General features: G+C 43.5%; 1 protein-coding gene across 2 annotated transcripts in view; it reads right to left on the reverse strand.

The window, feature by feature from the left end:
* The window catches only part of ZNF609 (zinc finger protein 609), a 60,540-nt gene extending 33,248 nt beyond the window's left edge, over nt 1-27,292 (reverse strand). Inside the window, exons 1-2 of one of the 2 annotated variants that reach the window (XM_069981552.1) lie at nt 27,069-27,292; nt 14,635-15,541 (exon numbers count right to left, since the gene is read on the reverse strand). In XM_069981552.1, coding sequence (XP_069837653.1) covers nt 14,635-15,366 — 732 coding nt within the window. In that variant the 5' untranslated portion in view covers nt 15,367-15,541; nt 27,069-27,292. The remainder of the gene's footprint in view (nt 1-14,634; nt 15,542-27,068) is intronic. The other variant, XM_069981562.1, reaches the window with a different exon arrangement.
* Between the last annotated feature and the right edge of the window lie 672 nt (nt 27,293-27,964).

Below are 27,964 nucleotides of genomic sequence, written 5' to 3' on the forward strand. Positions count from 1 at the left end.
ACTTAGAAAGTTGGGAGTCATCTTATATGCCGGAAATTACGGTACTCTTTGTAAATGGGCCAATAATCATCGTCACTGCTGACAATCGGCCTATGTATAAAAGACCAGCAGTCAACTGATGAATTTCTCAGGTACAACCTTACTTTCAGGTATAAATTCTGGATACTGAAGCCTAAGGTGTATGGATGAACTTATCTAGTCTGCCAGCATGAAGACCTAAACCTTTAATGACCCTACAAACTGCTGCAGTACAGTAGTAGCAATGCAGCATTATATATGTGCACTGTAACTGCAGCAAAATAATGCATGGCAGAAAAAATAATAATAATAATTTTACATACTTATATACTCCAAGCATAAAAAGTACATTACATCTTTAAAACCATGTACAAAAAAAAAAAGGTTTGGAGAAACAGGCAGTCATTTCAGAGAGGCTGGTGCCCATTGAGGGCTTTATTTAGCTAAATCGGCAGTGTGATTTTCTGAAGTGGCTTTTCCACTCCTTGCATCTCTGTTCATGCTTAAAGCGTCTCATTGGTCTCTGAATGGGTTAGCAGACGTTCTGCCAGCACAGGGCTCGCCCAGCCAACAATAATAAATTGACAGATTAAAAAAGCATTAGGGCTGCATTCCAGGGAGGATCAGCTCAGAACCTGGATGTGCTCCTGCCGCCAAGTGCAAGGCCAAAGGACGCCTGCATGTAATGGTGTGTTTACACAGACAGATTTATCTGACAGATTATTGAAGCCAAAGCCAGGAACAGACTATAAGCAGAGAACAGGTCATAAAAGACTGAGATTTCTCCTCTTCTGAAATCCATTCCTGGCTGTGATTCAATTATCTGTCAGATAAATCTCTCTGTGTGAAGGCGCCCTTAGGCATCATCTATGACCACAAACTGCTCAAGTGCCCCACAACATGCACAGGAAACAAAGTGAAAGATCAGTGGCATTTCTAGTCAAAAGAAATACAAATTTACAGTGTAATGCTCCCATACAACAAGCATGTTACTGAAGAGTGTGTCCTTTTAGCTTACACTTGACACATTTATGTACCAATACAATTGTTTTTCAAGGTGCTAAATAATGCTGTCTGCTAGGCGTAGGAAAGAAAAAACCTGACACAATGCATGCCAAAAAATGGTTTTGGACATACACAAAATAGGTGATAAATGAAACCAATGATAAAAACTGGAAGTATAAATTAAGGTTTTCTGCAGGAAAAGAAGCCAAAACAATAGAGTGAATGATACCTTATGAACAGGTTTAGAATTCTGTGCCAAATAAAGGGACGTTCCAAAGAGAATATTTTTTTCCTATGCAGTTGCTGTTCCAGTGATTCCTACATCAAGCCTGCTGCTTCCACTGATGTGTTGACCCTGTAGGAAGTGCCTACTCAGCCAAAGCAGTGACCAGTCTAGGCCAGTGACTGGCTAGGCAGGTATATCCTGCAGAAATGAAATGGAGGGCAACGGGGACCAGGAACTGTTGGAATGACAGCCAAGTATCTTCCCTTTATTTATGTTTAAAGCACTCTATTAGGCTGGGTTCACACTACGTTTTTGAAATCATTTTTTTCATCCGATTTTTGCAAAAAAAACGGATGAAAAAAAAACCAAAAAAAACATGCATTTGTGTGCATCCGTTTTGATCCTTTTTTTCCATTGACTTCCATTATAAAAATTTTTTTTTTTTTTTAAAAAGCATCAAAACGGATCCTTTTTTTAACGTACACAAAAACATAGCTGACTTTAAAAAAAGGACCCGTTTTGATCCATTTTATTTACAATGGAAGTCAATTGAAAAAAGGATCAAAACGGATGCACACAAATGCATCAGTTTTTTCTGTTTTTCATCCATTTTTTGCAAAAAAATGGATGAAAAAAAAAAAACCGGATTGCAAAGACAAACATAGTGTAAACAAAAATGTAAAAAAAATATATATATTCTATAACACAGCATACCAGACTGGTCACATCTGCAGTTTCTCTGTTTATACGCTAAACGCCATAAGAACACAGTATGGTATAAGTTCCCATTCTCCCCCTAGTGGAGGCTGCAGGCATGTTAACTTTTTAAAGGGATATTTCATATACTGTAGAAGGGCTGGACGATATCAGTTTTTTTCTTTTTTTTTACTGATAAGACAGATACTAAAAGTTATTCTTATAATGTAATATGTTTCTATTTTCTGACTGTAATTAAAAAAAAAATTGTACTTTGTTATGGGGGCAGCCATCTTGTCTGAGTTATTTTTAGAAAGGGAGGTTTTGCCATGATCTGCTAAGTTTTAGGGCCACTGTGGGCTGTTTTCTATTCACCCATGTTTTTTTTACTCCCTGGTTTGGATTGTTTGAGCAAGGGAACTGCTAAACTACATAGACCAGCATTCTCTGTGTGTCGGAGCCCCGCCCCCCGCTGCTTTGTAATTCCTCCCACATTTTCCTCCCCCAAGTGAACACTAGCCAATCTGAAGTAAAAACCAAAAAACACCACCCAGCCATCATTTCCCCATATGATTTCTCACCGTATCCCCAGATAACATGAGAGAACATGAGAGAGGCAGCCAGCACAGGCAGTCAGCTGTTCTACATTGCTGGATGGGGGACATGATAGGGGGAGTAGTGGTCGCTGTTCTCTCCTTCCATAGAGCACAGATGGCCCAATTTCTTCTCCCCAGAACACTGCACTGCTATTAGGCAACAGGGTCAATTTCTGTGATTCTATTGGCTCTGATGGACCATGTGATGAAGGTCCTGAAGAGCACTGTCAATAGCTAAAAAGGAACATGTGACACTGAGTATAACAACCAATAAGAATTCAGACGCCCAGATATTGAAACTAGACCTGAGGAAGGGGACCAATTAGAAAAGACTCTCTCACTGCCAAGACCATCCAGTGCCATAACATGTACTGTGATGTATTGGCACAAAATGGAGGACAGTAACATGTATTGTGACAACAAAAATAGAAATTTTTAAAACTACAGAACTTCCTGTGCAGCTGGAGAGGTGGTCGAAATCAGGGAAAATGACCAGACCAGAACTAGAAGCCCATGGGTGGTATGTATAACTTTGGGAAAGGAACAAAAAAGGAGAAAAAAAGTTTTAAACTTGACAACCCCTTTAATGGCATTCAGGGACATGCTTAACAGCGATCTTCATGGACATAGACGACCATAGTCTGTGCCCTTGAGAGGAGTGTGAAACATTGCTAAGCGTACTCTGCTATTGTCTTGCATTGATGCACTCTATCTACTGGTGTCACCTTGTTAATGTAATGCTGTACAGATCACTTTACAGCAGCCTCCTCTTATCACCACAGACACAACAGCAAGTCTCAGCTTAGTTTTAGCCCCAGTGATAAGAATGAAAATTCCAAGATTTAGAATTTTATAACATAGAGAGAAAAATGGAAAAAATTTCAATAAAAAATATTTAAACAATAAGTCATGGAGAGAAATTCCCTTTAAGGAAGGGTTCACATATAGCAGATATGCAGCGAAATCTGCTGCGATTACTAGCTATGTCAGTTTGAATAGGTTTACTTACCCGCAGCAGAATTTTCATCCCGCTGCGAGTATACAAACGCCGCCCCCCTAAAACCCGCAGTGGCCCAGTGAATACTTAAGGCCCCATTCACACGTCCGTGTCAGTTTTTACTGTCAGGAAATCCTGATCAGGAGGCCTTAAATGTCATCAGGAATGTATCAGGATTTCCTGACAGTAATCCGTTTTACCTTCAGGAAACCATCAGGAAAAACCTTCAGGATTTCCTCATGAGAAGAAAAATAGGACATGTATTTCTGCAAACTGGATGGTCACAGCTTGCAGAATTACAACTCCCATCATGCTTGGCTGACAGGTCATGATGGAAGTTGTACTTCTGCAGTCTGTGGTCACCCAGGTTGCAGTACATGATGGGAGTTGTACTTCTGCAACCTGGATGGCCATCCAGGTTGCAGAAGTACAACTCCCATCATGACCTGTCAGCAAGGCATGGTGGGAGTTGTACTTCTGCAACCTGGATGGCCACAGGCTGCAGAAGTACAACTCCCATCATGACCTGTCAGCAAGGCATGGTGGGAGTTGTACTTCTGCAACCTGGATGGCCACAGGCTGCAGAACTACAACTCCCATCATGGCCTGTCAGCAAGGCATGGTGGGAGTTGTACTTCTGCAACCTGGATGGCCACAGGCTGCAGAACTACAACTCCCATCATGGCCTGTCAGCAAGGCATGGTGGGAGTTGTACTTCTGCAACCTGGATGGCCACAGGCTGCAGAGGTACAACTCCCATCATGGCCTGGTGGGAGTTGTACTTCTGCAACCTGGATGACCACAGGCTGCAGAACTCCCATCATGGCCTGTCAGCAGGCGGGGGTGCCGCGAGTGGCCGCCGGGGGTACCTGCAGACAAGGATGCGGACGAAGAGGCAGCAGGAGGCCGGGGCAGAGACGGAAGGTGAGTGGAACTCCGGACGCTTTCCTGATGTGCATCAGGAAAGTGTCCGGGGCCCGGGCGCTCCCATAGACTCCTATGGGGGCGTCCGGGCTGGATTTCCGGACGAAAATAGGACCGGTTCTAAAAAATGCGGTCCTATTTTCCGGAACGGACACCCTTTCGGAAAATTCCGGAAGGGTGTCCATGTCCAATGAAAGTCTATGCGTCCGGATTTCCTGATAGGAAATCCGGGTGGTTTTTCCGGACGTGTGAAGGGGGCCTTACTGGTATGCAGTCCGGCTTGCTTCTGTGGAGAAGGAGGCCGGAGCGCAGACCAGTAAAGTAATTACTGGGCTAAGGTGGGTTAAGGGGGGCAGTGTTTTATTTTTCAGATGCACAAAATATCACTCTCGATACCCCAAAGATTTGCATTCTGGGAGGGTTAGATACAAATAGGCCACCCTGCACCAACAGTTGTTGGACCTTGTTGAGATTCAGTGATCAGAAAAATATTGTATCCTTATCAAAGTAACTGGCACCAAGCTAAGAATAAGCAAACAGCAATGAACAATAGCTTGTCTTTGCATGCACCTGGCTCTGAAGAAGCATCTACATAAGACTTGGGTGTACAGAAAGATAATACGGAGAGAACACAATGACACTATTGCTCAGGGAAATGCTGACTTTACTATTCAGTGTCTCTTACTATAATCCAAGACACGGACCAGATCACTGGATTGCAGTACACATAACAGTACAATTCCTGCGCTGGTTCCTTGAGTTCTGTAGGACCTGCTCTTTTATGATTTACCGGCCCAGGGGCGGTTTTTGGGTCGGCATGCGCTGCCTGCTTCTTCCTCCGGGCAGTGAGGAGACCTCCTTACCCTTTTTCTGTTCTGCCCTTGCTTACTATAGCTTCCTCTCCACCCCTTATTTTCTTCTTTTCTCTCTATTCTTTTTCTCATATAACTTGTGTGGGCAACCTTATAGGTTAACTGGATACAATGTTAATGTGCTGGTAGTTGTTAGGCAACAGATGCCTTAGAGTTTGTATTATTGTCATTGTGTCATATCCCCGCTTGCACGCGGAGGCCAGCTCTGCAGCTTACTCATACTTGCATAACTGTATTGTTTTCTACAGTCTGTTTCTTTGAAAACGTTCAATTAAAAACCAGATTACACTTAACACAGTACAGTTTATAAGACATGGCGTACGGCAAGCTCAGCGCCTGTATAGTAAAAGGTAGAGACATAACTGTCGCTGCCTGGTCACCTCCATAGCACACTGCCTACACATTGTATCTATGACATCCGGTAAAACGGGAAGAGACCAGTAGATGCTTAGAACTACGGCTCCATGTTCCGCAGCAGCTTGGCTCCATTTTGCTGACAGTCTTGTCCATGGAGAGAAGAGTCTGCTATAGAGGAGACCAACACAGTGAGAGCAGCTGACCAGCGCCAGAACATAGACGTGTGTCTATACATCTGAATGCATGCAATAGATACAGAGCCAGTTTCTGGACCTCCACATAACAGGGAAAACAAATAACATAACTGTGGGGGTCTTTATGGTCACATGAAATAAAAAAAATTGAAGTCTCACATCCTTATAATAAATAATAAAAACTACAGATTACCACACAAAATTCAGGCTCTTACATAGTTCCATAGACAAAATAAAAATGATAAGGATCAGGATATGAGGATTGAATTTTTTTATCTTAAGTAATTTCTTACTTATCATATTCTTTCACATTGTGAAAAGGAATAAGGAATATTTCAGACTAGAAATCTAGAAGAAATATCTTTCAGGAGCAGAAAATAGTTAAATTACGGTAAAGCTAGGGTCACACTGTTTTCCTATGCGTTTCACTGTTTCTGTACATTTAATTTTAATGTTTTCGTGTAAAAATATATAATTTTTTAAAATAATGTAAGTCAATAGAAATGGAATCTGCAGTAAAGCATTCAAAAATCATTTACAGCAAGTGAAGGCAGATATATACACTACTGCCTGCTGCTCTGGGGTCTGTGGTTAGACCCTTAGTAATGTAACAGAAGAAGGGCATATGTTTTACTACATTGGTGAAAAAGTACATTACTACAGCATGGCAAAAATGCTGCATGCAGATGACTACAGCATCTGACCTATATGTAAAGCCAGAGCGGAGGGAGAGGTGTATGAGCTGGATGCACTACAAAGATGGGGGGAGATTAATCATATACAATCCACATTGCATCTGGTCTGCAGAAAACAGATTATGGATTTTTTCCCCCAAAAGGAGATGAAAGGAGAAATCTATTTCGCAATTACTATTGATCTGCAAGATATATAAGATTTGTGGAGAAGTAATGTTCTAATATTACAAACAGTGTAGAACCAAAAGGTCTGAGCGCACAGAAGGGCTAGGCGATTAATCGAGCAAAAAAAACTTAACTAAATATGGCTCTGGTTACCCCCTCCCCTTGTGTCTTACCCAGCCTATGCATCCACCTTCCCTGGTTTCCTATTGTATATATGTATGTGTGTGCTGCTACTGTGTGATATGTTGTAGGTGTGATGTGTAGTGAGCGCTGCTACATAATATATTTTATGTATGTGTGATGTGTATTGTGTGTTGCAGCTGTGAGATATATAGTGTGTGTATGTGTGATGTGTATTGTGTGTGTTGCAGCTGTGAGATATATAGTGTGTGTATGTGTGATGTGTATTGTGTGTTTCTGCTGCGTGATATATACAGTGTGTATGTGTGATGTGTATTGTGTGTGTTGCAGCTGTGAGATATACAGTGTGTATGTGTGATGTGTATTGTGTGTGCTGCTGCGAGATATATAGTGTATGTGTGTTGTGTATTGTGTGTGCTGCGGTGTGATATATAGTGTGTGGGGTTTTACTTTTAAATGCTGTAGCATTTAAGAGAAAAATCTAATTGGAGCCGTGGCATCAGGGAAGTGTCTGGGGGGCCGTCCCCTAGCATCTCCCCATTGGTGTACGAATATGTAATACAGCAAGGAAAATGACAAGGACAGAAAAGGAGGATCTTAGTGCCCCCACCACCATATGAAGCTAAATGCTACATTGTGTTTTTTGATCCCATACAAAATCCAACACAGAGAAGCCATGTGACCCTGCTTATGTCTATAACCTGATATATGTGCTATATATAGCAGATCATACATGTTTTACCTGTAGGTCTCTGGAGTCATGCACATGCAGTAACATCTGTTTGGAATCCCATGCGACTGACAAAGCTTCTAAAGTAGCTTCATCCGGTTTTCTTATATTGTTACCACCTTAATTCCCTGGCACACCTCCACCGTTCTGCCTACATGATACCTGTGGTTAAACAAACCTTCGCCTTCAGTATGTGCTCCCTTATGTAGAGAAGGTATTCATCTACATACCTACGTGACACCAGCGTTATCAGTGTCCACAACTGTTTGAGCCTAGAACATTATTCCCCATCTTTATAAAGTAACAAGGGGTATTCCAGTGGGAAAAAAGCATGAAGTACAGGAAAAAGGCAACTAAGGCAAAAAAAAATCAATTTGTAAATTACTTTTATTTAAAAATCTTAAGACTTCCAGTAGTCTCAATTCTTACTAGCTGCTGTATGCCCTGCAGGAAGTGGAGTATTCTCCAGAGCAGCAGCAAATCCCATAGAAAACCTGTATTGCTCCGGACAGTTCCTGTCATGGACAGAGGTGGCAGCAGAGAGCAATGTGTCAGACTGGAGAGAATACACCACTTCCTGCCCTGCAAATCCATCAGCAGAATACAGGACGCCATTTACTGATTCTTAAGTCCACCAAACAGGTGTGCATACATATCAGACATACAGCAGACAGTATCAAAAATACATGGCATGGTTCATGTCAAGGTTCTCCCCTGAGGCTTCCCAGAATAGGGCCATACATTGATAAAATAGTGCAAAGGATTATTCGAGCTTCCTCTGAAACATACATATACCTATTGCAGAAATTTACCAGATGGAAAGAAAATCCAAGCAATTTTTAAATTGGATATCTATCTAGTGACAGAAGTAATAGAGAAAATAACTGTACACACCCTTCAGCCATATTAGCTGGAATCCATTCTAGCCAGTTCCTATCTTTGGTGGACGGTCAATCTTACAACAATTTTTCATCACATATCCGCAACTAATAAAGGAACGTTTCATATACAGGGAAATGGCAAGATGACAGTAGCAGGCCGCCATCTTTCTTCCCAGGTAGTGAGGTAGACTACACTTTTCTGTCCCGCAAACAGGACATATGATAATAAAAACACTGATATTGTTAGAATTGTTTTTACTGTAAGATGTGTGTATTTCCTCAATGACTAAAAAAGCCAGCAAAACCCAGTGTGACTCAGGCCTGTGCCAAGCATTAGCTAGTATACAAATCTAAATACATTAAAATGTGGCAAGAATGAGGGGGAAGACACAAAAACCACAACCACCATACAGGCTGCAGAGCAGCTGCCGCTACTCCCTGGACACGGCCCCTGAGGGAGCATACTGTCTCACACTTTTATCAGTCCGACTATGTGACCGGGGCTGACATCTGGCTGTGGCTGCCAACTCCTATCTGTCCATCTTTCTAGCATCTGTGTCGCCCCCCAGCTCTCCCAGTAATCCTTATAAAGTGTCAAAAATATCAGCAATTTCTTTATGTATTCCCTGAAATGTAAAAAAAAATCAGGCATTACCAAGTTATGGTGCGTTTACACAGACAGATTTATCTGACAGATTTTTGAAGCCAAAGCCAGGAATGGATTTGAAAAGAGGATAGATCCCAGTCTTTCCTTTATGACCTGATCTCTGTTAATAGTTTGTTCCTGGCTTTGGCTTCAAAGATCGGTCAGATAAATCTCTCTGTGTAAATGCACCATTAGAAGCCAATTGAGCGAGTTAGTATAAAAATGATAGGTTTCCTTATGACTTATTTAAAACTGGATGTTGGGAATTCCAAACAACTGTTGTGGCCCAAGAAAAGTCTTGCGAGCCAGCAATGGCAGGTCCAGAATTAGATCAGTGATAGACCAGGTAGGGTTAGGAAAAGATGCAAGGAGGTACGGGACTGCTGAGAGCTTTGTGGGCAATAATAAAGAGTAGAGATGAGCCAACCTGGAACAGGCTCGGATTATTCTGAATATTCTGCATTTGTTTACTATACAACTAAGTTTTGCATAAAAACGTGTCACCTTTTCACAAGATACTCTGCCATCTTCTGCAGCCCTGTAGAGTTTGAATGGAGCGGCAGTGCACATATGCACCCATGGCACCATTCAAATGTGGGGATGTGGGCCATCAGTTCTTGTGATGGCAAGGGGTCTCAGTGGTCTGACAATAACCCCCTATGCTATGGATAGCTACAGCAGGACTGGATAAATCCCAACCACCAGATAGCTAATGCACATCTAACTGGGTGGCATGGTATTAGGGGTCTCAGTGGTCTGACAATAACCCCCTATTCTATGGCTAGCTACAGCAGGACTGGATAAATCCCAACCACCAGATAGCTAATGCACATCAAACTGGGTGGCATGGTATTAGGGGTCCCAGTGGTCTGACAATAACCACCTATCCTATGGCTAGCTACAGCAGGGCTGGATAAATCCCAACCACCAGATAGCTAATGCACATCAAACTGGGTGGCATGGTATTAGGGGTCCCAGTGGTCTGACAATAACCACCTATCCTATGGCTAGCTACAGCAGGGCTGGATAAATCCCAACCACCAGATAGCTAATGCACATCAAACTGGGTGGCATGGTATGAGGGGTCCCAGTGGTCTGACAATAACCACCTATCCTATGGCTAGCTACAGCATGGCTGGATAAATCCTAACCACCAGATAGCTAATGCACATCAAGCTGGGTGGCATGGTATTAGGGGTCCCAGTGGTCTGACAATAACCACCTATCCTATGGCTAGCTACAGCAGGACTGGATAAATCCCAACCACCAGATAGCTAATGCACATCAAACTGGGTGGCATGGTATGAGGGGTCCCAGTGGTCTGACAATAACCACCTATCCTATGGCTAGCTACAGCATGGCTGGATAAATCCCAACCACCAGATAGCTAATGCACATCAAGCTGGGTGGCATGGACTGAGGCAAGACAAATGACTGCTTGCTATTCACATTCTGGAAGAGCTCTATAAGGCCAGGATCCCATGGATGACCACATGGAAACCTAAAGCACAGAACAGGTCAGATAATGCCATACATGGAAATGGCAAATCAGTGGAGTTAACACAGTTGAATTCTCCTATCCTTTGTTTCCCTTGAACATTAGAGACACAGGCAAATCGGACAGACATGTAAGCTTAGCCAAATGTTAATGTTTATACGGCAGTCGGGGAACACTAGCACTGTGTGAACACGTATTTGGCTGACAGAGATCAGTATATCGCCAGCTTTACAGTCTACTATTAATAGGGCCTGTAGGACATCACCTTAAAGGGAACCTGCCACTGCCAGATATATGATAGCCTTAGTGAGGGGAGCATAAACTATTGACACACACACATTGGTTTGAATAAATTAAAAAAAAAAAAAAAAAAAAAAAAAAAAAAAGAAAAAAAGTGTGCAACGTTTAGACGTTCCACAAATGCGCTACACTTGGTACAGGTTATCTGGTGCATTTTTCAGACTTTCTTTAGTTTTAAACTACAGCATCCTTACAGGGGATGAGCAACAGATTAGATGGAACTAACCTGCTTATAGATTCTAATAGGGCAGGCAAAGGAAACAGGGGTTTGGTACACTGGGAAAGATCATGTAGCATTAGTGCACTGATCTACTCACCAGCTCCTGGACCACCCCCAATGCACCAAAGCATCTCATTTACATATTAAGAAAACATAAAATGTATCATTAATGATGCAGGGAATCTTCTAAATATGTATGGTCAAACTCACTAACACTTACCCAATATAAGATCTGTCTAACCTGCTGCTAGATCCTATTTAATACAGGTTTGTTACAGGTGCTGTGGAAACATAATCTGTGGATCCCACCTCTATGGATGTGTATTGCAAGATGGAGACATGGGGGGAGATTTATCAAACATGGTGTAAAGTGAAACTGGCTCAGTTACCCCTAGTAACCAATCAGATTCCACTTTAGATTCTTCACAGACTCTTTGGAAAAAGAAGGGTGGAATCTGATTGGTTGCTAATTTCACTTTACACCATGTTTGATAAATTTTCCTCTTGGTCTTTGAAACATCTGCTCAGAGTAAAGATCTTTCATCATCAGACAAGTGCAACTTTACTTTTTCCAACTTTTTGCAGAAATCAATAGTACAGGTGATTTTAAGAAACTTTGTAATTGGGTTTATTAGCCCAAAAATGAATTTTTATCATGAAAAAGCAGTTTAAAGCTCTCCCCCCTTTCTTCATTGTTCTCTATGGAGAGGGAAGAGGGGAGATGAGGCACCAAAACAGGACAACAAAGAATTAATTTACAGCTACATCACCGGGCTATCTCCTCTGAGGTCAGCACTGACCTCTGAAGGGGAGCTTTCAGCGGCTCCCTGTGGTTAATCCTTCGTTCTCTGCTCTCTGCTGCAGTGTTATCCCCCTCCTCCCCCCTCCCCTCTCTATAGAACAGAAGGGATCCGACTGATGCAGTGAGGAGAAGATGGATGATTCTGAGCAGTGGAAGACAGAAAGGAGGGGGGGGGGGGACTTGGGGAAAGTCTTTAATCCAGATATTGGCATATTTGCCTAATAAACCTAATTACAAAGTTTCTTAAAATCGCCTGGACTATTGATTTCTGCAAAAAAAATTTTTTAACGATAGTGACTCTAAGTCTTCTCCCTTACCCTACCTTCTACAATACAGTATTATGCATATCTGTGGAAAAACAAATCTGTCGGCCACACAAACCTTCATCGCTACATCTTTACCTCAACATAAACACTCCAGGAAGCCCTCCTCACACCGACCAATGAACATTGTTTTCTTTTTATGGTTTCTGAAGTAAATTAAGGACACCATCATTTATAGTGGTGATTATTCAGTAAAGGTACATCATTGATATCAGCATCACTATCTGTACATGTTGGTCTTCGTGACATTTAGATGGTCACTGCTTTTTAGCACATGGAATCCCAAGAGAACAACAATGCCAGAAGGAAAACAATAGCACCCAACTGGGCGACTGGTTATGTCTACCCAGTCCTGATCAGGGGTAACGGGGGGTTAGAGCTCCTGCATGGGTATATATGTTACCTGCTTACCATAACATCTCTGCTAACAAACGGCAATGGTGAAATACTAAATCCTGACAGTAAAGATGGGAGGGAATAAAGGTTAGTAAGCCCCCAGGTAAATGATCTCACAAACACATCCCCCTCGACTGCTCGAAAAGCAAGTCTAATATAGGTCACACTAGGGATGAAAGAAATGACTCTGAATTTCTAATTTTATCACTGCTACTAGCCATGGTGATCAACCACAGGCAAAAAAGATGAGATCAAAAGTGGAAAACATATAAAGCCTGCATTACAAGCAGTGAAACTCCTCAATATACAGTAATATGCATGTAAATACCCATACATCCTCTTATAATCTACATCAATATAATTAACTGCATTTGAAAAGGAGTACAGAAAACCCCTTGTATTGCACAGTACTTTGTTGCAGGACTTGGATGTAGAATCTACATAGAAAATCTGCAACACGGGCCGAGCAGGGCCCGATCAACTATGTAAACGAGCGGCGATCTGCTAGATCGCCGCTCGTTTACTGGGCCTATTCCACGGCCCCATGATCGTTGAGCGAGGGCTGCAGGGACATCATTACAGATGCCCTTGCAGCATACATTACCTGTCAGGTCTTCTCCTCCGCTCTGTCTTCCTCCCCGGGTCCGGCGCGCTCTAGCTTCAGAATGGCCTGTCAGCTGACGGAGCACTTAGCCAATCACAGGCCGGGACCGCCGTGGCCTGTGATTGGCTGAGTGGCCTGTCAGCTGACAGGCCATTCTGAAGCTAGAGCGCGCGGGACCCGGGGAGGAAGACAGAGCGGAGGAGAAGCCCTGCAGGTAATGTATGCTGCTTCTCAAATCGTGCGTCGCCCTAAATGAATGATCAGCCGATGACATGATCATCGGCTGATCGTTCTCTCTATTCCACTGAGCGATAATCGGCCGAATCGGCCGATTATCGTTCCTGTGGAATAGGGCCCTAAGTCACCTCTAACATGGCCTAATACACAATATGAGACGTGTTAGAGGTAACATACACGTCCACAGAAACAAGTCTGTGCACGGACAGTGTCCTGCAGCTGTTTCAGTACAGTAGCGTGAACTTTCAAACAATATCAGAACTCCCAACATCATAAGTAATCTAAGGTTCAGTCCACAGGACACCGTCCGTGCACAGTAGTCCGTCTGGTAATGGACACAAGACGGATTACATACAGAAAATGAAATCCAAAGCAAATCCACAGGAAACTCTGTGCAGATTTTACCTCCTCCATTAATTTAAATGGTGAAAATCGCACAAGATAAATTAACATGCTGCAGATGTTAAAACCCGTTTTACAGGTCAACTTCAGTAAAGAAAATTTCCAATCAGTAACTGAGAATTTAGAAATTGTGTCTACGTTGTAAGTAATCTATCACAGATTTCCCATGCCAATTTCCATGTGGAAAATCAGTGTGCATTTACCATTAACCTAAATCCTCATAGATAATAGAAAAGACTACAATGTAATGATAGCACCCAAATAGATCTAAAGTATATAAATGCATCTAGGACCATAACTTGACTAACAATGCACGTAACTTATTCTCGGCTGCAGACACTAGTGATATTTCTGCAAAAACCAAGACTCCTTCACAATGATCCCTATACAGGCTATATACAATGGTATTAAAAGTACAAATGAACACTAGAAGGAATCAAATAAAACATGTATATTTTTCTGATTTTAATATTGGCAGAATATGTTCGCATAATTAATAAAAAGAAATGTCTGCAGGTACCACCACTGATCAGCTCATTGAACAGGCCACAGTAGCAGAATATAAATAGAAACCATGTAGTGTAAACCAACTTATCCTGTAAATGGCTATAAACCTGCACATGGCAAGCAGGGTGACCATCTTTAGTTGAAATTTGAACACAGTTTACGCAACATGTTTTCATATATAATGGAACTATTACACACTCACCATTTCAGCCTTGACCTTCTTCAGTCCTCGATTATCCAGCTCAGGGTCCTCATTTTCCGTTTTTATAACATTCAGCGCATTTCCACTGTCCGTTGCAATTCCCCCACCCATCTGTTCCACTGCAGTTCCGATAGTGTCCTGAACAGAGTTTCCGCGACCCCCAACTCCAGGGGGCGGCTGTAGAACTCCAATGGGTTCTTTGTCCCCGCTTGCACCAGGTACCTCACTCTTGTCCTTTTTGGCCTTTCCGCTTTCTTTTTTAGAACTAGATGAGCTGCGGGCTGCTTTACCAGATTTCTCTCCTCCCTTGGAAGGAGTTGCTGCGGAAGAGGGAACTCCTGAGTTACCCCCATTATCTGAAGAACGTCCTGACACTTCCTTTTTACTTGCTTCTCCAGTTGGGAAAAGTCCAGAGGAGGTCTGGCTACTCCTACCTCCATCTTTGCTACTTTTGCTCCTCTTAGATTTAGATTTTGACTCTTTACTTTGACCACTAGGTACAGGTGTCACAAACTTAATGTTATCAGGCAGAGTAGCCACTGCATTAGGGGCTGGCAGGCCCACCTCTTTAGATCCTGACATCTCAAGCTTCTGCTGGTCCTTCTCTAGATCCGCATCCAAGTCAATGATCAGATTGCCCACTCCGATATCCCATTCATCACCACTGTCATAGGTCTCCACAGGATTTGTGTCCAGACCTTTCCCTCCTGGTGCGCCACTGCTCAAGGACATCTTAAGTATGCACACCCTCCTGAGGCCTTAGGTTTTTTCCAGGTCGGGATGGCTTGCCAGCCTCTCTCCTCTCCAGCCTGGAATCGGTGCGCTTCAACCAATTTCAGGGACAGATCAAAAACAGGAGTCTGAGGTTACTGAACTACACTCGATCTTTGAAGAGAAGGCATTGTAACTGCAAACCAAAAACAAGGAGTGTCACTAAAAGTCATTTACACTATGCAGAAAATAGATTTATACACGCAGAAAATAGCAGACAAAGTCTTTATATTTATAGTAAAATACTGAAGTATGTGCACAGAAGAATACCTGTAAAAATACACAAGCACATGAGCTAATGTAATTCTACATACAAAATAAACTGTTGACTTGTGGGGGCCGGGGGTAGTTTTCTCTTTTGCTAAAGGGTTATTATATTATAAGGTGAAGGCACATGCTATCACATTATAATGATTAGAGGCATGACCTCTGGGCCCCATTAGTATCAAGTATTAAGAGAAGGCTGCACTGCTAGTTTAGTGCTGAGTTCCCCTTACTGTTTTATCCGGTAGTGGGGGGCTGCAGTCAACCACTGGGCAGGGTATTCCACTGCTTTTCCATTCAAGTAAATAGGGTGGTGTGCAATTACCTGCACCACTAGGCAGTGAGGTAGCACCACTGTGCAGGCAATAAAACACAGAGCTACGTTCCAAGGATTGGCTGGGATCCCAGAAGTTGGACTCCATGATCATTTACTAGGTGTACATATTGTGGTCACATGCACAGGTGTTAAAACGCGATTGGGAATACATCCCCATCTGTTGGTCACAAACTGAATTACAACAGCTTCCATACTGAGACTCATTTGAACTTTCATACAGAATATTTTGCCTTCCCTAGACTATTTAGTGTGTTTACTACTAGTGAGTATACCAGAAGAGCTTTGACCATCAAAAAAAAAAAAAAAAATTGTAATCCAAACAATTACACCTATGGACCATCAAAAGCATCAGGCTAGGGTTATATGGCCACTTTAGGTGCAACGTGTTATTTTTGTGTTGTGCAACTAATGTTAGTGAATGGCATCGGATTGTGACAGAGACAAAAAAAAAATGTATCCCTATAGATTATCTAGTCACAGATCGCATGTCATTTTTGCAGCTATAGACCTAAATGCAAGTCAGTTGTCAAATCTCTAATGTAGTAAAGTTGTAGTAAAGTTGCACACAAGCCGCACAAAATATTTTGGCCACACAACTTGGATTAGACTAATGCTGCGTTTACACAGACAGATTTATCTGACAGATCTTTGAAGCCAAAACCAGGAACAGACTATAAACAGAGAACAGGTCATATAGGAAAGACTGGGATCTATCCTCTTTTCAAATTCATTCCTGGCTTTGGCTTCCAAAATCTGTCAGATAAATCTTTCTGTGTAAACGCACTCTTATGGTGCGTTTACACTAGGAAAGACTAAGATTCCCTGTCTTTTTAAGTCCATTTCTGACTTTAGCTTCCAAAATTGGTCAGATAAATCTGCCTGTGTAAACGCACCATAAGGGTCCATTTACACAGAAAGATTATCTGACAGATTATCTGCCAAAAATGTTAAGCCAAAGCCAGGAATTAATTTGAAAAGAGGAAAAATCTCAGGCTTTCCTTTAAGACCTGATCTCTGTTTATAGTCTGTTTCTGGCTTTGGCTTTAAATCTTTGGCAGATAATCTGTCAGATAATCTTTCTGTGTAAATGGACCCTTACTGTCGCCATGTAGCCCCAAGGCTTAGCTGTAGTAAAATCACAGACAATTATCCAGATCGAACAAGATATGTGATTGTTTTTCAGCTAAAAACAGAAACACCAAGGCTGCTCTAGCTTCATCCAAGGTACTTTTCAGTAAATGTAAGATAAACCAAAGCTTCTATACAAGATTAGTGCACTAACAGTGACTTAAAGGGGTTTTCTAGGCAAAACATACAGATCAGTGTGGGGGTCCAGGTGTACACTGCCAAGCAGTTGACTCCATTTACTGTGTAGCAGTGGCGACCTGTAACTGTAGTAAGCAGGTCCGACCACTACACAGTAAATGCAGACAACTGCTACCGGCCTTGTTCACCGGGTGTCAGCACCCCACCGATCATTGAGTGATCAACAGTATAAGGATTTTCATTCCGCTGCGAGAATGTAGCCACGGCCTACTTAACCCATCAGCTGCCAGGGTAATACATTACCTGCTCATATTCCGGCCTGCTTTTCCAGGTCCCTGACATCCCACAGAGCCAATCAGTGCGCTGTCCCATCACTGCCACTGATTGGCTGAGCAGGACGTAGGTAAGCCAGGAGCCGAAGAATCAGACGGGAGCGTGGGCAGGTAACGTATTAGCCCAGTAGCTGATGGGTTAAGTGGGCAGGCCAGGTAAGTACACAGTATCACAGCGGATATCACTGCAGAACTCACAGCGTAAAATCCACTGCAATATTGTACATGTGAAGGCACCCTAAATGGCATGAGTGTGTGTGCTGCTGGCGATAACGTAAGTAGGGGGCCACCAAACCCAGCAATTATTCATGTATCCCTGTTGCACAATTACCAAGCCGTGTAAGGTTGTGTGTTCATAAAAGTGTAAAAGGCTCAAGAGATGAGTGTTGATCTGCAAACTTACGCTCATACTGGGCATGGGCCCGCCATCTTAAGGGACTCGTATTTTATGACTTATATAGTACATAGCTGCAACACATAGGAAAATCAGACAGTGGGTAGTTTCCATTAACCCAAGACAAATTTGCATGTGATGGAGCAGGATCTGACGTGTACCATATGGACTACATTGTTAAAATACACTGTGAAAATCTGCAACCTTTCCAAAAGAGAATTAACATGCTTAAGATTCCACAATCTGCGGCATGCTCTGACCTTCATGCTAAACTTATATGGTACACATTGATTAGGTTTAAAAACTACATCCGTGCAGGCACACAGCTCTTTACAAGACACAGACCTAATACCTATATATAGTAAGGGTGTGGTGAAAACTTGTCATTAATTTCCATTTGGCCACCTTTAGGGCTGTATTAGATGGCCTGACACTAGCTGCATATAGCGCCAATCGGCCAAAGACTTCTATTAGACAGCTCGACAATCTAAGACCAAGGGTGCAGGAACATCGCTAGTGATATTCATGTAGCCCTTTCCTTTAATCAGCCATCGACTACACATCTCCTAATACACAGAGAGATGTGTGGCAGACAGATTATTTTTAAACATATTGAAGAAGCACGATCAGCCGATGAGTATGTGTCTGCTTGCTCATCCATTGATTGCTGGCTCTATCACACGGAGAGATATCTACCTGATCTGGCAAATAATCTCTTAATATTAATCTCTTAAAGGTGCGTTTACACGTAACGATCATCGTGCAAATTTGCGCGATAACAATCGAATTCAAACGATAATCAACATGTTCTCAAATCGTCGTTCACAAAAAACTCGCAGATTGTTCTGTGTAAACAGTCGATCGCCGATTTAACCAATGTGTGAGATAGGCTTAAGCGACCGCAAAACGATTTTCTGTACGATATAATGTACAGTCTAAACGCTGATCGTTATGGAAAAAAAATCGTTACTTTGACATAGTTTATCGTACGATCGAGCCAATTATCGTTTCGTGTAAACGCACCTTTACACTTTAAGGCTGGGTTCACACTACGTATATTTCAGGCAGTATTTGGTCCTCAAGTCAGGTCCTCATAGCAACCAAAACCAGGAGTGGATTGAAAACACAGAAAGGCTATGATCACACAATGTTGAAATTGAGTGGATGGCCGCCATATAACAGTAAATAACGGCCATTATTTCAATATAACAGCCGTTGTTTTAAAATAACAGCAAATATTTGCCATTAAATGGCGGCCATCCACTCAATTACAACATTATGTGAACAGAGCCTTTCTGTGTTTTCAATCCACTCCTGGTTTTGGTTGCTATACAGCCTCACAAATACAGCCTCAAATATACATAGTGTGAACCCAGCCAAATAGTGTCTTTACACCTGGAATAATGTAGCTAGCTCTAGGCCCTATTCCACCAACAGATCTGATTATCTGCCAAAGATTTGAAGCCAAACCCAGGAGTGGATTTGAAAAGAGGAGAAATCCAGTCTTTCCTTTATGACCTGTTCTCTTATATTCTGTTCCTGAGTTTGGGTACTATTACACCAACAGATCTGACGAAAGATTATCTGCCAAAGATTTGAAGCCAAATCCAGGAACAGACTATAAACAGACAACAGGTCATAAAGGAAAGACTGGATTTCTCCTCTTTTCAAATCCACTCCTGGGTTTGGCTTCAAATCTTTGGCAGATAATCTGTCGTCAGATCTGTTGGTGGAATAGGGCCTTAAAAGGCTGCATTCCCATGTTCTGTAATTTATGGACACCTATGGACCGGCATCTATGTATTATTATGGTGCCGGGAGTTCTTAACCTACTCAAATCTTTCTGCTACTGTGCTGTGCGGTTGTGTCAGTACAGTAGCAGGAAGTTTTGAACAGGTTCCACAGCAATTTATGGGACGTTGAAATGCAGCCTCTTCAATAACGTATCTGATCCTACATCCTGTTGGATACCCTAGTTCGGATAACTAATCAGGATGTAACTTCCCTGGCTACTAAACCATAAACATCAAAAAAAGATCCTTTTTTTTTTTAATAAATCGCACAGACGATTTACAGAGATTTATGGCCGATACAGAAAGTTTTACCGGCCACATAAAAAATCTAATCATCTGACGGGTGGGCGTTTGCTCTCCAGTCAGCTGATCACTGGACTGTTTACCGATTATCGGTTGAATAATGTTCCTATGAACACTCACAGGGTATTATCAGCCGGGGTAAAAGAAATCTGCTATCAGCATCTAACATTTTAGATGGTTTTCTATTTTTATTTATGGATATACTCATTGGCAGACAACTAAACAAGGTCACACCTTCCGGTATATGCTTACAGTAATGTACCTATCACTTAGCTTTGACATAAGTGACCTTTGGTGCCGAAAGAGCTCAGCGGTAACAGGAAATAAAATAGGAAATAGGCGACACTACATTACAAGTACTGGAAAGACCAGGCTGACACCAAGGACCCTGCGCAGACTAAGCCCGGCATGTTGGATTCCAGTGGGTATTGTGCAGCATTCCTCTATGGACACATCTACAAACACCTTTGGGGCAAAGTGGTACATGAAGTGATTACTGAAAGTCATGCCACCCAAGAAGTCTTCAGTGTCAGGATTCCTTGTTAGTACTAAAATTAACCTACACAATGTCAGAAAAAAAAAAGCCTAAAGCAACTCATGTGAGTTCATATCCTTGTGCAAAAGTAGTTGTACAAAGGCTGCAAAACTCACCAACATAAAAGGGGCAAAGGAACCTACACAATGTTTCCACTGCTCACAACTAAAAAAAATGTAGTACAGAAATGAACATGGTGACGCTGTGTGGTAAAGGAGGACGCACCAGAAAATCCTGGCCTCTTACCTAACATAATACAGGACAACAAAATGAAACATGTTTAACCAGTTTCTTTACTTAAAAGATGGTACCGTGGTGGCACCAGCATTTAAGAGGTTAATCCTGGAGCCCTTCAGCTCTTCATGCCAGATGGTGACTTGCTTATGAAAGACTGAATCTTTGACCTGGTGGCCTGGATCATACTTCCGGAAGGGTGATGAAGGGGTCACGCCAATGAAAAGACTAGGCAGACGGGGGTTAGCCCTACTTGGGCAAATGTGTAGGCTTTATACAGGACAAGCAGAGAAATAATTATGTCAGCTCAGGAAGAACCATCCTGTGTCTGCAGTAACACACAATCCTATATCAAGCATAAAGGTGACATGGACGCCTAACACTAGCCTGACAGACACTCTGTTAACACATACATGATCATACACACGCCGTGTTTTATAGCTATTATTGTGACGTTCAGGAAAGTTATTTGCACACTAGCTTAGTTACATGGATTTGCCTAGGAACATGGGATTTCTGTCCACGCTGCTGGTTATGAATCAATAAAAACCACAGGACTATAGCAACAACCTGTGTGATGTTTGGAGAGGGGATTTTTATTATCACTTACATATATTGGGATTGTTAAAATGGGCCAGATATGGACAAAGTGTGCCCTTTTAGTGTGCTTGGCAGCTAAGCACCAGCCAATGTGCACACATATTCTATGTATACCATTAAAGTCAATGCCAGAGTAATGTATATGAAGGGTAATATATGCTAAAAATACCACTGGATGAGCAATTTGTAGAAGTGTGCATATTATAGTAGTGCTGTGCAAGAAAAATAAGCCCACTGTGGTACCCACTGTTCACAATAGGCAAAACTGGAGTCCTCTAGTAGTGAGGGTTGGGCTGGGTGGAGGGCTCAGTTTAGAACACGCATTTAAAATTTGCAGCCCTCCTCCTGATCGTTTTCGGCTTTCAGACTACCTCTGGCAGCCACAAGCAGGTTAGAGGGGGGCCTCATTCCCAGAAGATGCCCAAGGGAATGCCCCTTAAGGTTGTTGAAGACAAATGATTATTTTAAGGCCACAGTAAAAGCCTGCAGCTGCCATGCGTTGATCACTGCAGTTGGCACCTAGAGTTTTCAGCCATTCTGGCACTGGCTTATCCAAATGAGAACAAAGGGGTTGGGCAGTGAAAATCCATTACATCGACAACCATCTCAACCACCATTTTGCCAGTAGAGAGTCTTGAGGTCCCCATAAACCTTATACAACGGCACCAGGTTCAGATGTCTTTAATATAAATAGTGTATGGTGGCCTCCCAACAGATGATGTCAGGGGAGAGAAGAATGGAGCATGTAATGATGCGTTTACACAGAGAGATCTGATAGAATTTAAGCCAAAGCCAGGAATGTATTTTAAAAAAAGGAGAAATCTCAGTGTTTCCTTTATGACCTGTTCTCTGTTTATAGTCTGTTCCTGGCTTTGGCTTCAAAAATCTGTCAGATTTGCCATCCTGTCCATGAAAATAAACACTCGGCTGGGCCAAACAATTATTGCATGTGCATGATTGTGTTTAGGAAACAAAAAAAAGAAAAACTTACCAGATGACTGACTGAGGTGTTTTCTAATGAAGGTTTATGATATACTTCAATGGTAAAGGGTATTCTGCAGATTATTTTTTATGTGCAACTAAGCTCAGGCTGCTGAAAAACAGAACAGAAACCTATACTTGCCTTGATCACTCACCTGCCACTGCTGTGGTCACAGTGTAGGTCCCTGCTGATCTACACACTTCCTGGACTCAGTATCGGCTCAAGGACCTGCTAAGGATCTGCTCGCACAACCAGTGGCTGAGGGGGGACACCACTGCAGCCAGGGATTGGTATAGCAGGTCCTTGTGCCAATGGCAAAACAAGAAAGCACTGTGCAGCAGGAACTGAAACTGCAACAATGGAGAAGGTAAGCAGGGCTGTGGAGTCAGAAAAAAAAAAAGCACCGACTCCAGTGTGGGGGGAGATCTGTGCTGTTCTCTTCCTGGATGCCTGTATATGAGCAGCAGTGTAATATGAAGATATTCTGTGTAATATAGAGAAGGAGGAGAAGACATAAGTGGTGCAGCAGTAACCTCTGTCCTCAGTGTGGTGTTTGCGCTCTGAAGAGAAGATTGTGCGTTTATCTTCAGTGTACTACGGCTGCAGCAGGCTGCGTGTTTGCGTGTGTGTGCACGCGTGTGCGCTATGGCAGCAGCAGGCTGTGTGGGTATAAGGGCATGCGCTATGGCTGTATTAGGCTGTGTGTGTGTTTGTGTAAGAGAGAGCACAAAAGAGGTAAAAATTAGGGGGGTATTAGGGGTATTGAAATATCCAGTAGGGACAGGGGGTGGTGGGATCATTATAAACAAGTCCTATTTGCCAGCTCCCATGCCCTCGCAGTCCCCCGCCAGGCTCCTGATCCTGTGATTTCATGGCCACACTCAAAAATGCCCACTCAGCCAATCAGTGAGCGAGATGGGGCACAGTTGTAGTCACTGGTAGCATTAGTAACAGGAAAGGGAAAAGAACATGGATTATATTACCAGCTGTTAGTCTAGCATGTAAATAGATGTTAACCCCACTCCCCATTAAAGAACATATTTCTTTACCTGCCATTTCAGCAAGGCATGTGTTGGAAGTGGACAATCCTTTAAGGCCCTTTTACACCAAAGATGTCTGACAGATTTTTTCAGCCAAAGCCAGGATTGGATTTGAAAAGAGGAGAAATCTCAGTCTTATCTTTACAATCTGTTCTCTGTTTATAGTCCGTTCCTGACTTTGCATGAAAAAATCTGTTAAATAATCTGTCAGACATCTTTTGGTGTAATAGGGCCCTTAGAGTGCATGTTGAGCAGTAAGCTAGTAGCGTAACCTTCACATATAAACATTGGAGCCCTGACAACACACAGGCCTGCATGAAATCCCCACATACAGGAAACACTACGCATTACAAGGCAGGCATTAGCTAATGCATCAAGCATTTACCCGTACAGCCTGCACCAACCCATACGTAATATGTACACGCTGGATGGAGAGAGTACTATATGCAGCACAATGTTAGTTTTATCTATAGATGCTGAAGGCTGGGTCAACAGTGGGCACAATGCAAACACTAGCCTCAGAACAAAAGACTTCTCTATCCCCATCTCGCCAGGCCTGGTGCACACAAAGAAGCCTGGCATGTCTCGGAGCAGACTGCACTTCCCTCATGTCCTTGAATCACCCACTTCCAGCCCATAAAACACTGGTACAGAAATATAGCATGGAGCGTGCTGACAAATACACACACAGAGGGCTGGGTAGTGAAGCAGAGCCGAGGGAGCGATGAGGGGGGAGGTGTGTGATGGAGGATGAGGTAGAAGGAAAAAAGGGAGAGGATCATGAATGGAAGAAAGGAAAAACACCGAATAGGGAGACACGAAGAAAGGAAACAAGCCAAGGAGGGAAGCAGTGTGGAGTGAGGGGGCTGGGGCAGCTGCAGCCTCTTTGATAGCACTATTATTGTAGTAACTCAATCTACTACTGCAGATGCTTAGGATGAAAGAGAGGAGAGCCGAGACAATCGGGAGTGGGGGATGGAAGGAGGGGGGGCGGCGATTCCCACGTTTAATCCCTGGGATAGTGAGGGATGGCTTCAGAGTTTACAGGTTATGCGTCCTTTCTACAGCACAGAGATTACTAGCACAGGCCTGACTGTAAAGGAAATGAGTCACGGCAAACCAAAACTTTCATTTCTATGTTTACCAACAAATACATCATTATAAATCCCAATACCACAGGCCGGGCAAGATCCCTCCACCTACACATTCCCCTCTGTGGGCGGTATGGGTGCCAGCACTAAAGACATTGAATATCACTAGGCTACAAACATACATCTATACAAGCCTACATGGGGCACACGCTACATAATAAACACACAAGGGGCAACAATAACATCATTATAAATCCCAATACCACAGGCCGGGCAAGATCCCTCCACCTACACATTCCCCTCTGTGGGCGGTATGGGTGCCAGCACTAAAGACATTGAATATCACTAGGCTACAAACATCTATACAAGCCTACATGGGGCACACGCTACATCATAAACACACAAGGGGCAACAATAAGATCATTATAAATCCTAATACCACAGGCCGGGCAAGATCCCTCCACCTACACATTCCCTTCTGTGGGTGGTATGGGTGCCAGCACTAAAGACATTGAACATCACTAGGCTACAAACATACATCTATACAAGCCTACATGGGGCACACGCTACATCATAAACTCACAAGGGGCAACAATAACATCAGTAACATAAGCACTATTTATAGAAAAATAAGATATACAGTTCACGTCATTTCGGTGCACTGCAGATTACACAGACTACAGATTTTTTTTTTTTATATAAACTCCACCCCAGTGCTTTTGGCACATGGTGTAGTATACAACCAGCAAAATACAATGTAGCTCTGGGACCTTAACTATTAAAATTTTACAGCCATTTCACTACAAGTAGCGATGACCATATTGCTTTGTTAGCTCGGCAATCTGCTCATCAGCCTGCTGCCTATGAAGTCCATGCCGCTCCTCCGGGTGCCTGGAAAAGCTGGATCCAGTCCTGGGAAACTTGGAGAAGTGTCCCAGGACTAGATCCAGCCTTTCCAGGCACCCGGAACAGAGCAGCATAGACTTTATAGACAACCGTCTGATAAGCAGATTGCCGAGCTAACAAAGTGATTTGCTTTGTTTATACTGTAAATTCGCTCATCTCTAACTACAAGTATACAGAACTAGCGTAGAAATTATTTGCTTTACTTTAAAAAAAAAAAAAAAAAAACAACAGCTAAATAGAATACACTGTAGAGACAATGATTTTTACATGTCTGCATCCTAGGTTTTTCCTGGCTCTCAAAAGAATGAAACATGCCAAAAAAGTACTTCAATAAAAAGCCATAAAAATCTCTGAAAAAAAAAAACAAGAAACTGCAGTACACCTGACAAAGGAGCACAATAATGATGATCTTCACTACTAGGGGGGCTAGACAGACAGAGAGAGCTAAAGTTATGGTCATTCATAAATTTCCTTGACCCAAACAATACAGAGCGGTCAGGAATAACCGCTGCAATTACATATAACATAAGGCACATAAGACTGCAGCACAGAAAGGGCAAAGAACTATAGTGCGGCCTTATTGTACTGTAGGAAACACTCCTTTCGTTTACACAATCACAAGAGGCCTCACAGATTATTCAAACCAGAAGCAGTCACAAGGCAGGAGAAAGGTCACGTCTGTCTGCCTAGCACAGTATAAACAGCCTGACACACTGCAGAGGAGGAGGAGGAGGCCTCTAACAGCAATAATACTAGCACTCAGGGTAATACTGTGCACATCTATCCCATGTACAGACACCAGCACAACAAGGGCAAATACACTCACTCTGTATAGACAAGCAGTCCACTGATCACTATGGACACTGCTCGGCCATGATGTAACAGCCAATACACTATAAAGGTAGCCTTGGTGATCAGATAACTGCATTGAACATTGAGGACTGTTCACACTGATCATATTGTTACATACAATAGCCTGGTCAGGACCACTACTAAGGGACCCTAACAATGCTGGATAACAGGCCTTAGCTATGGCTCTCTAGCCCCTGCCCATTCTCTGTTGTATGTGTACGACCACAATGGCCACCACCAGGGCAGCACACTGTGATGGTAAGGCCTGTAACAAGTCATACATGGGGTGCCATTATATAAGGGGGCGCCCCTGATGCACATCATACAGATAACTTCCATAGGCTCTGTATACAGTAAGGACAGGGTGCCTGGCTGATGCCTATGGTGGCACTACATGTGGGTGCCCCATGCCCACAGATACATGTAGGCACACTCATCACTACCATCCCCCAGTGTGTTGTCAGCCTCACATACAGGACTATGGGCACCCCCAGGCAGTGGCCACAACACAGCCCCATAGTGCACCACCAGCAGCTCTGTGCTGTAAAGTTCAATCAGTGCAGCTGCCCATATCCTGCCAGGGATTACACGGACACATCCTAGGAGCCAGTGCACACAATGCGGCTAATAGTAAGGGCGGCCCGGCGGCAAAACAACAAGAGCGCGCGCGCCCGGACATCAGGCGCTGAGGACACGGCCCCGGGCTCCCGGATCACCCCAGAGATCGCACTCACCCCCGCTCCGGCCTCAAGTGTCCTCCATCTTGTCCTATCCCGCACACTTCCCTGGGGAACGGGTCATACGGGGCCCAGGCTCCCCCCCATCCCTTGTCCCTCCCCCCGCACCGTATCCGTGCAGCCTCTACTCCAGCTCCAGGCTTCACCGTCCACACAGGCCGCAATCAGATTCGGACCGAGAGGAGGACTGCGCTTCCGGCGCGGCCGGAGACACGCCCACTGATCCGACCGGGCTCCCCGCCCCTTCCCGCGATACATCAGCAGCCCCGCCCAGGGGAGGGCGCCCAAGCGTGACGTCACCTCAGAGATGTCAGCGCGCGGCAGTAGTCTCTGTTCTTAGCCGCTGGTGGAGCGCGAGGAGCTGATGCCTGTACTGCTGGCTGCAGGTAGCGGCCCGTTACCGCAGTATCCGCCCTGTGCGGCGTAGGGAGAGCTGATAGGAGCAGCGGTCACTCATAGGAACAGTCATTGGGATGTGCTCCGCGCTGTGCCATCTAGAACACCATGTCCTTATGGGAGCAGGACAGCCGCTTATCCTTACCATGCGTGTGCTGGGAGGTGGAGAAAGGGTCAGCTGTAATTCATGTTCCACACTGCAGCTAGATAGATATTAGGGCAAGGAGACACATGGTACCTTTTATATGTGCATCTGTGCTTCCAGAACATAGAGGAAAGCTTTTATCTGCTACAAGGAGTCCCAGGCTCTTCCAGGCACCTGAATAGCTGCAATGTCTCTCCCTTGATTGACACCTTGGAGCCTCCAGCAATCATTGGCTGATTGCCGGACCTATTACACAGGGCAATATTGGCCTGTTTAGCTGATACTTGCCCCCTTACAAGAAGAGCAATCTCTGAGAACAACTGCTGTGAAGCATAAGATTTCCCCTTCGGCA

Source organism: Dendropsophus ebraccatus, chromosome 1 (genome assembly GCF_027789765.1).
Source record: "Dendropsophus ebraccatus isolate aDenEbr1 chromosome 1, aDenEbr1.pat, whole genome shotgun sequence".
NCBI lineage: Eukaryota > Metazoa > Chordata > Amphibia > Anura > Hylidae > Dendropsophus > Dendropsophus ebraccatus.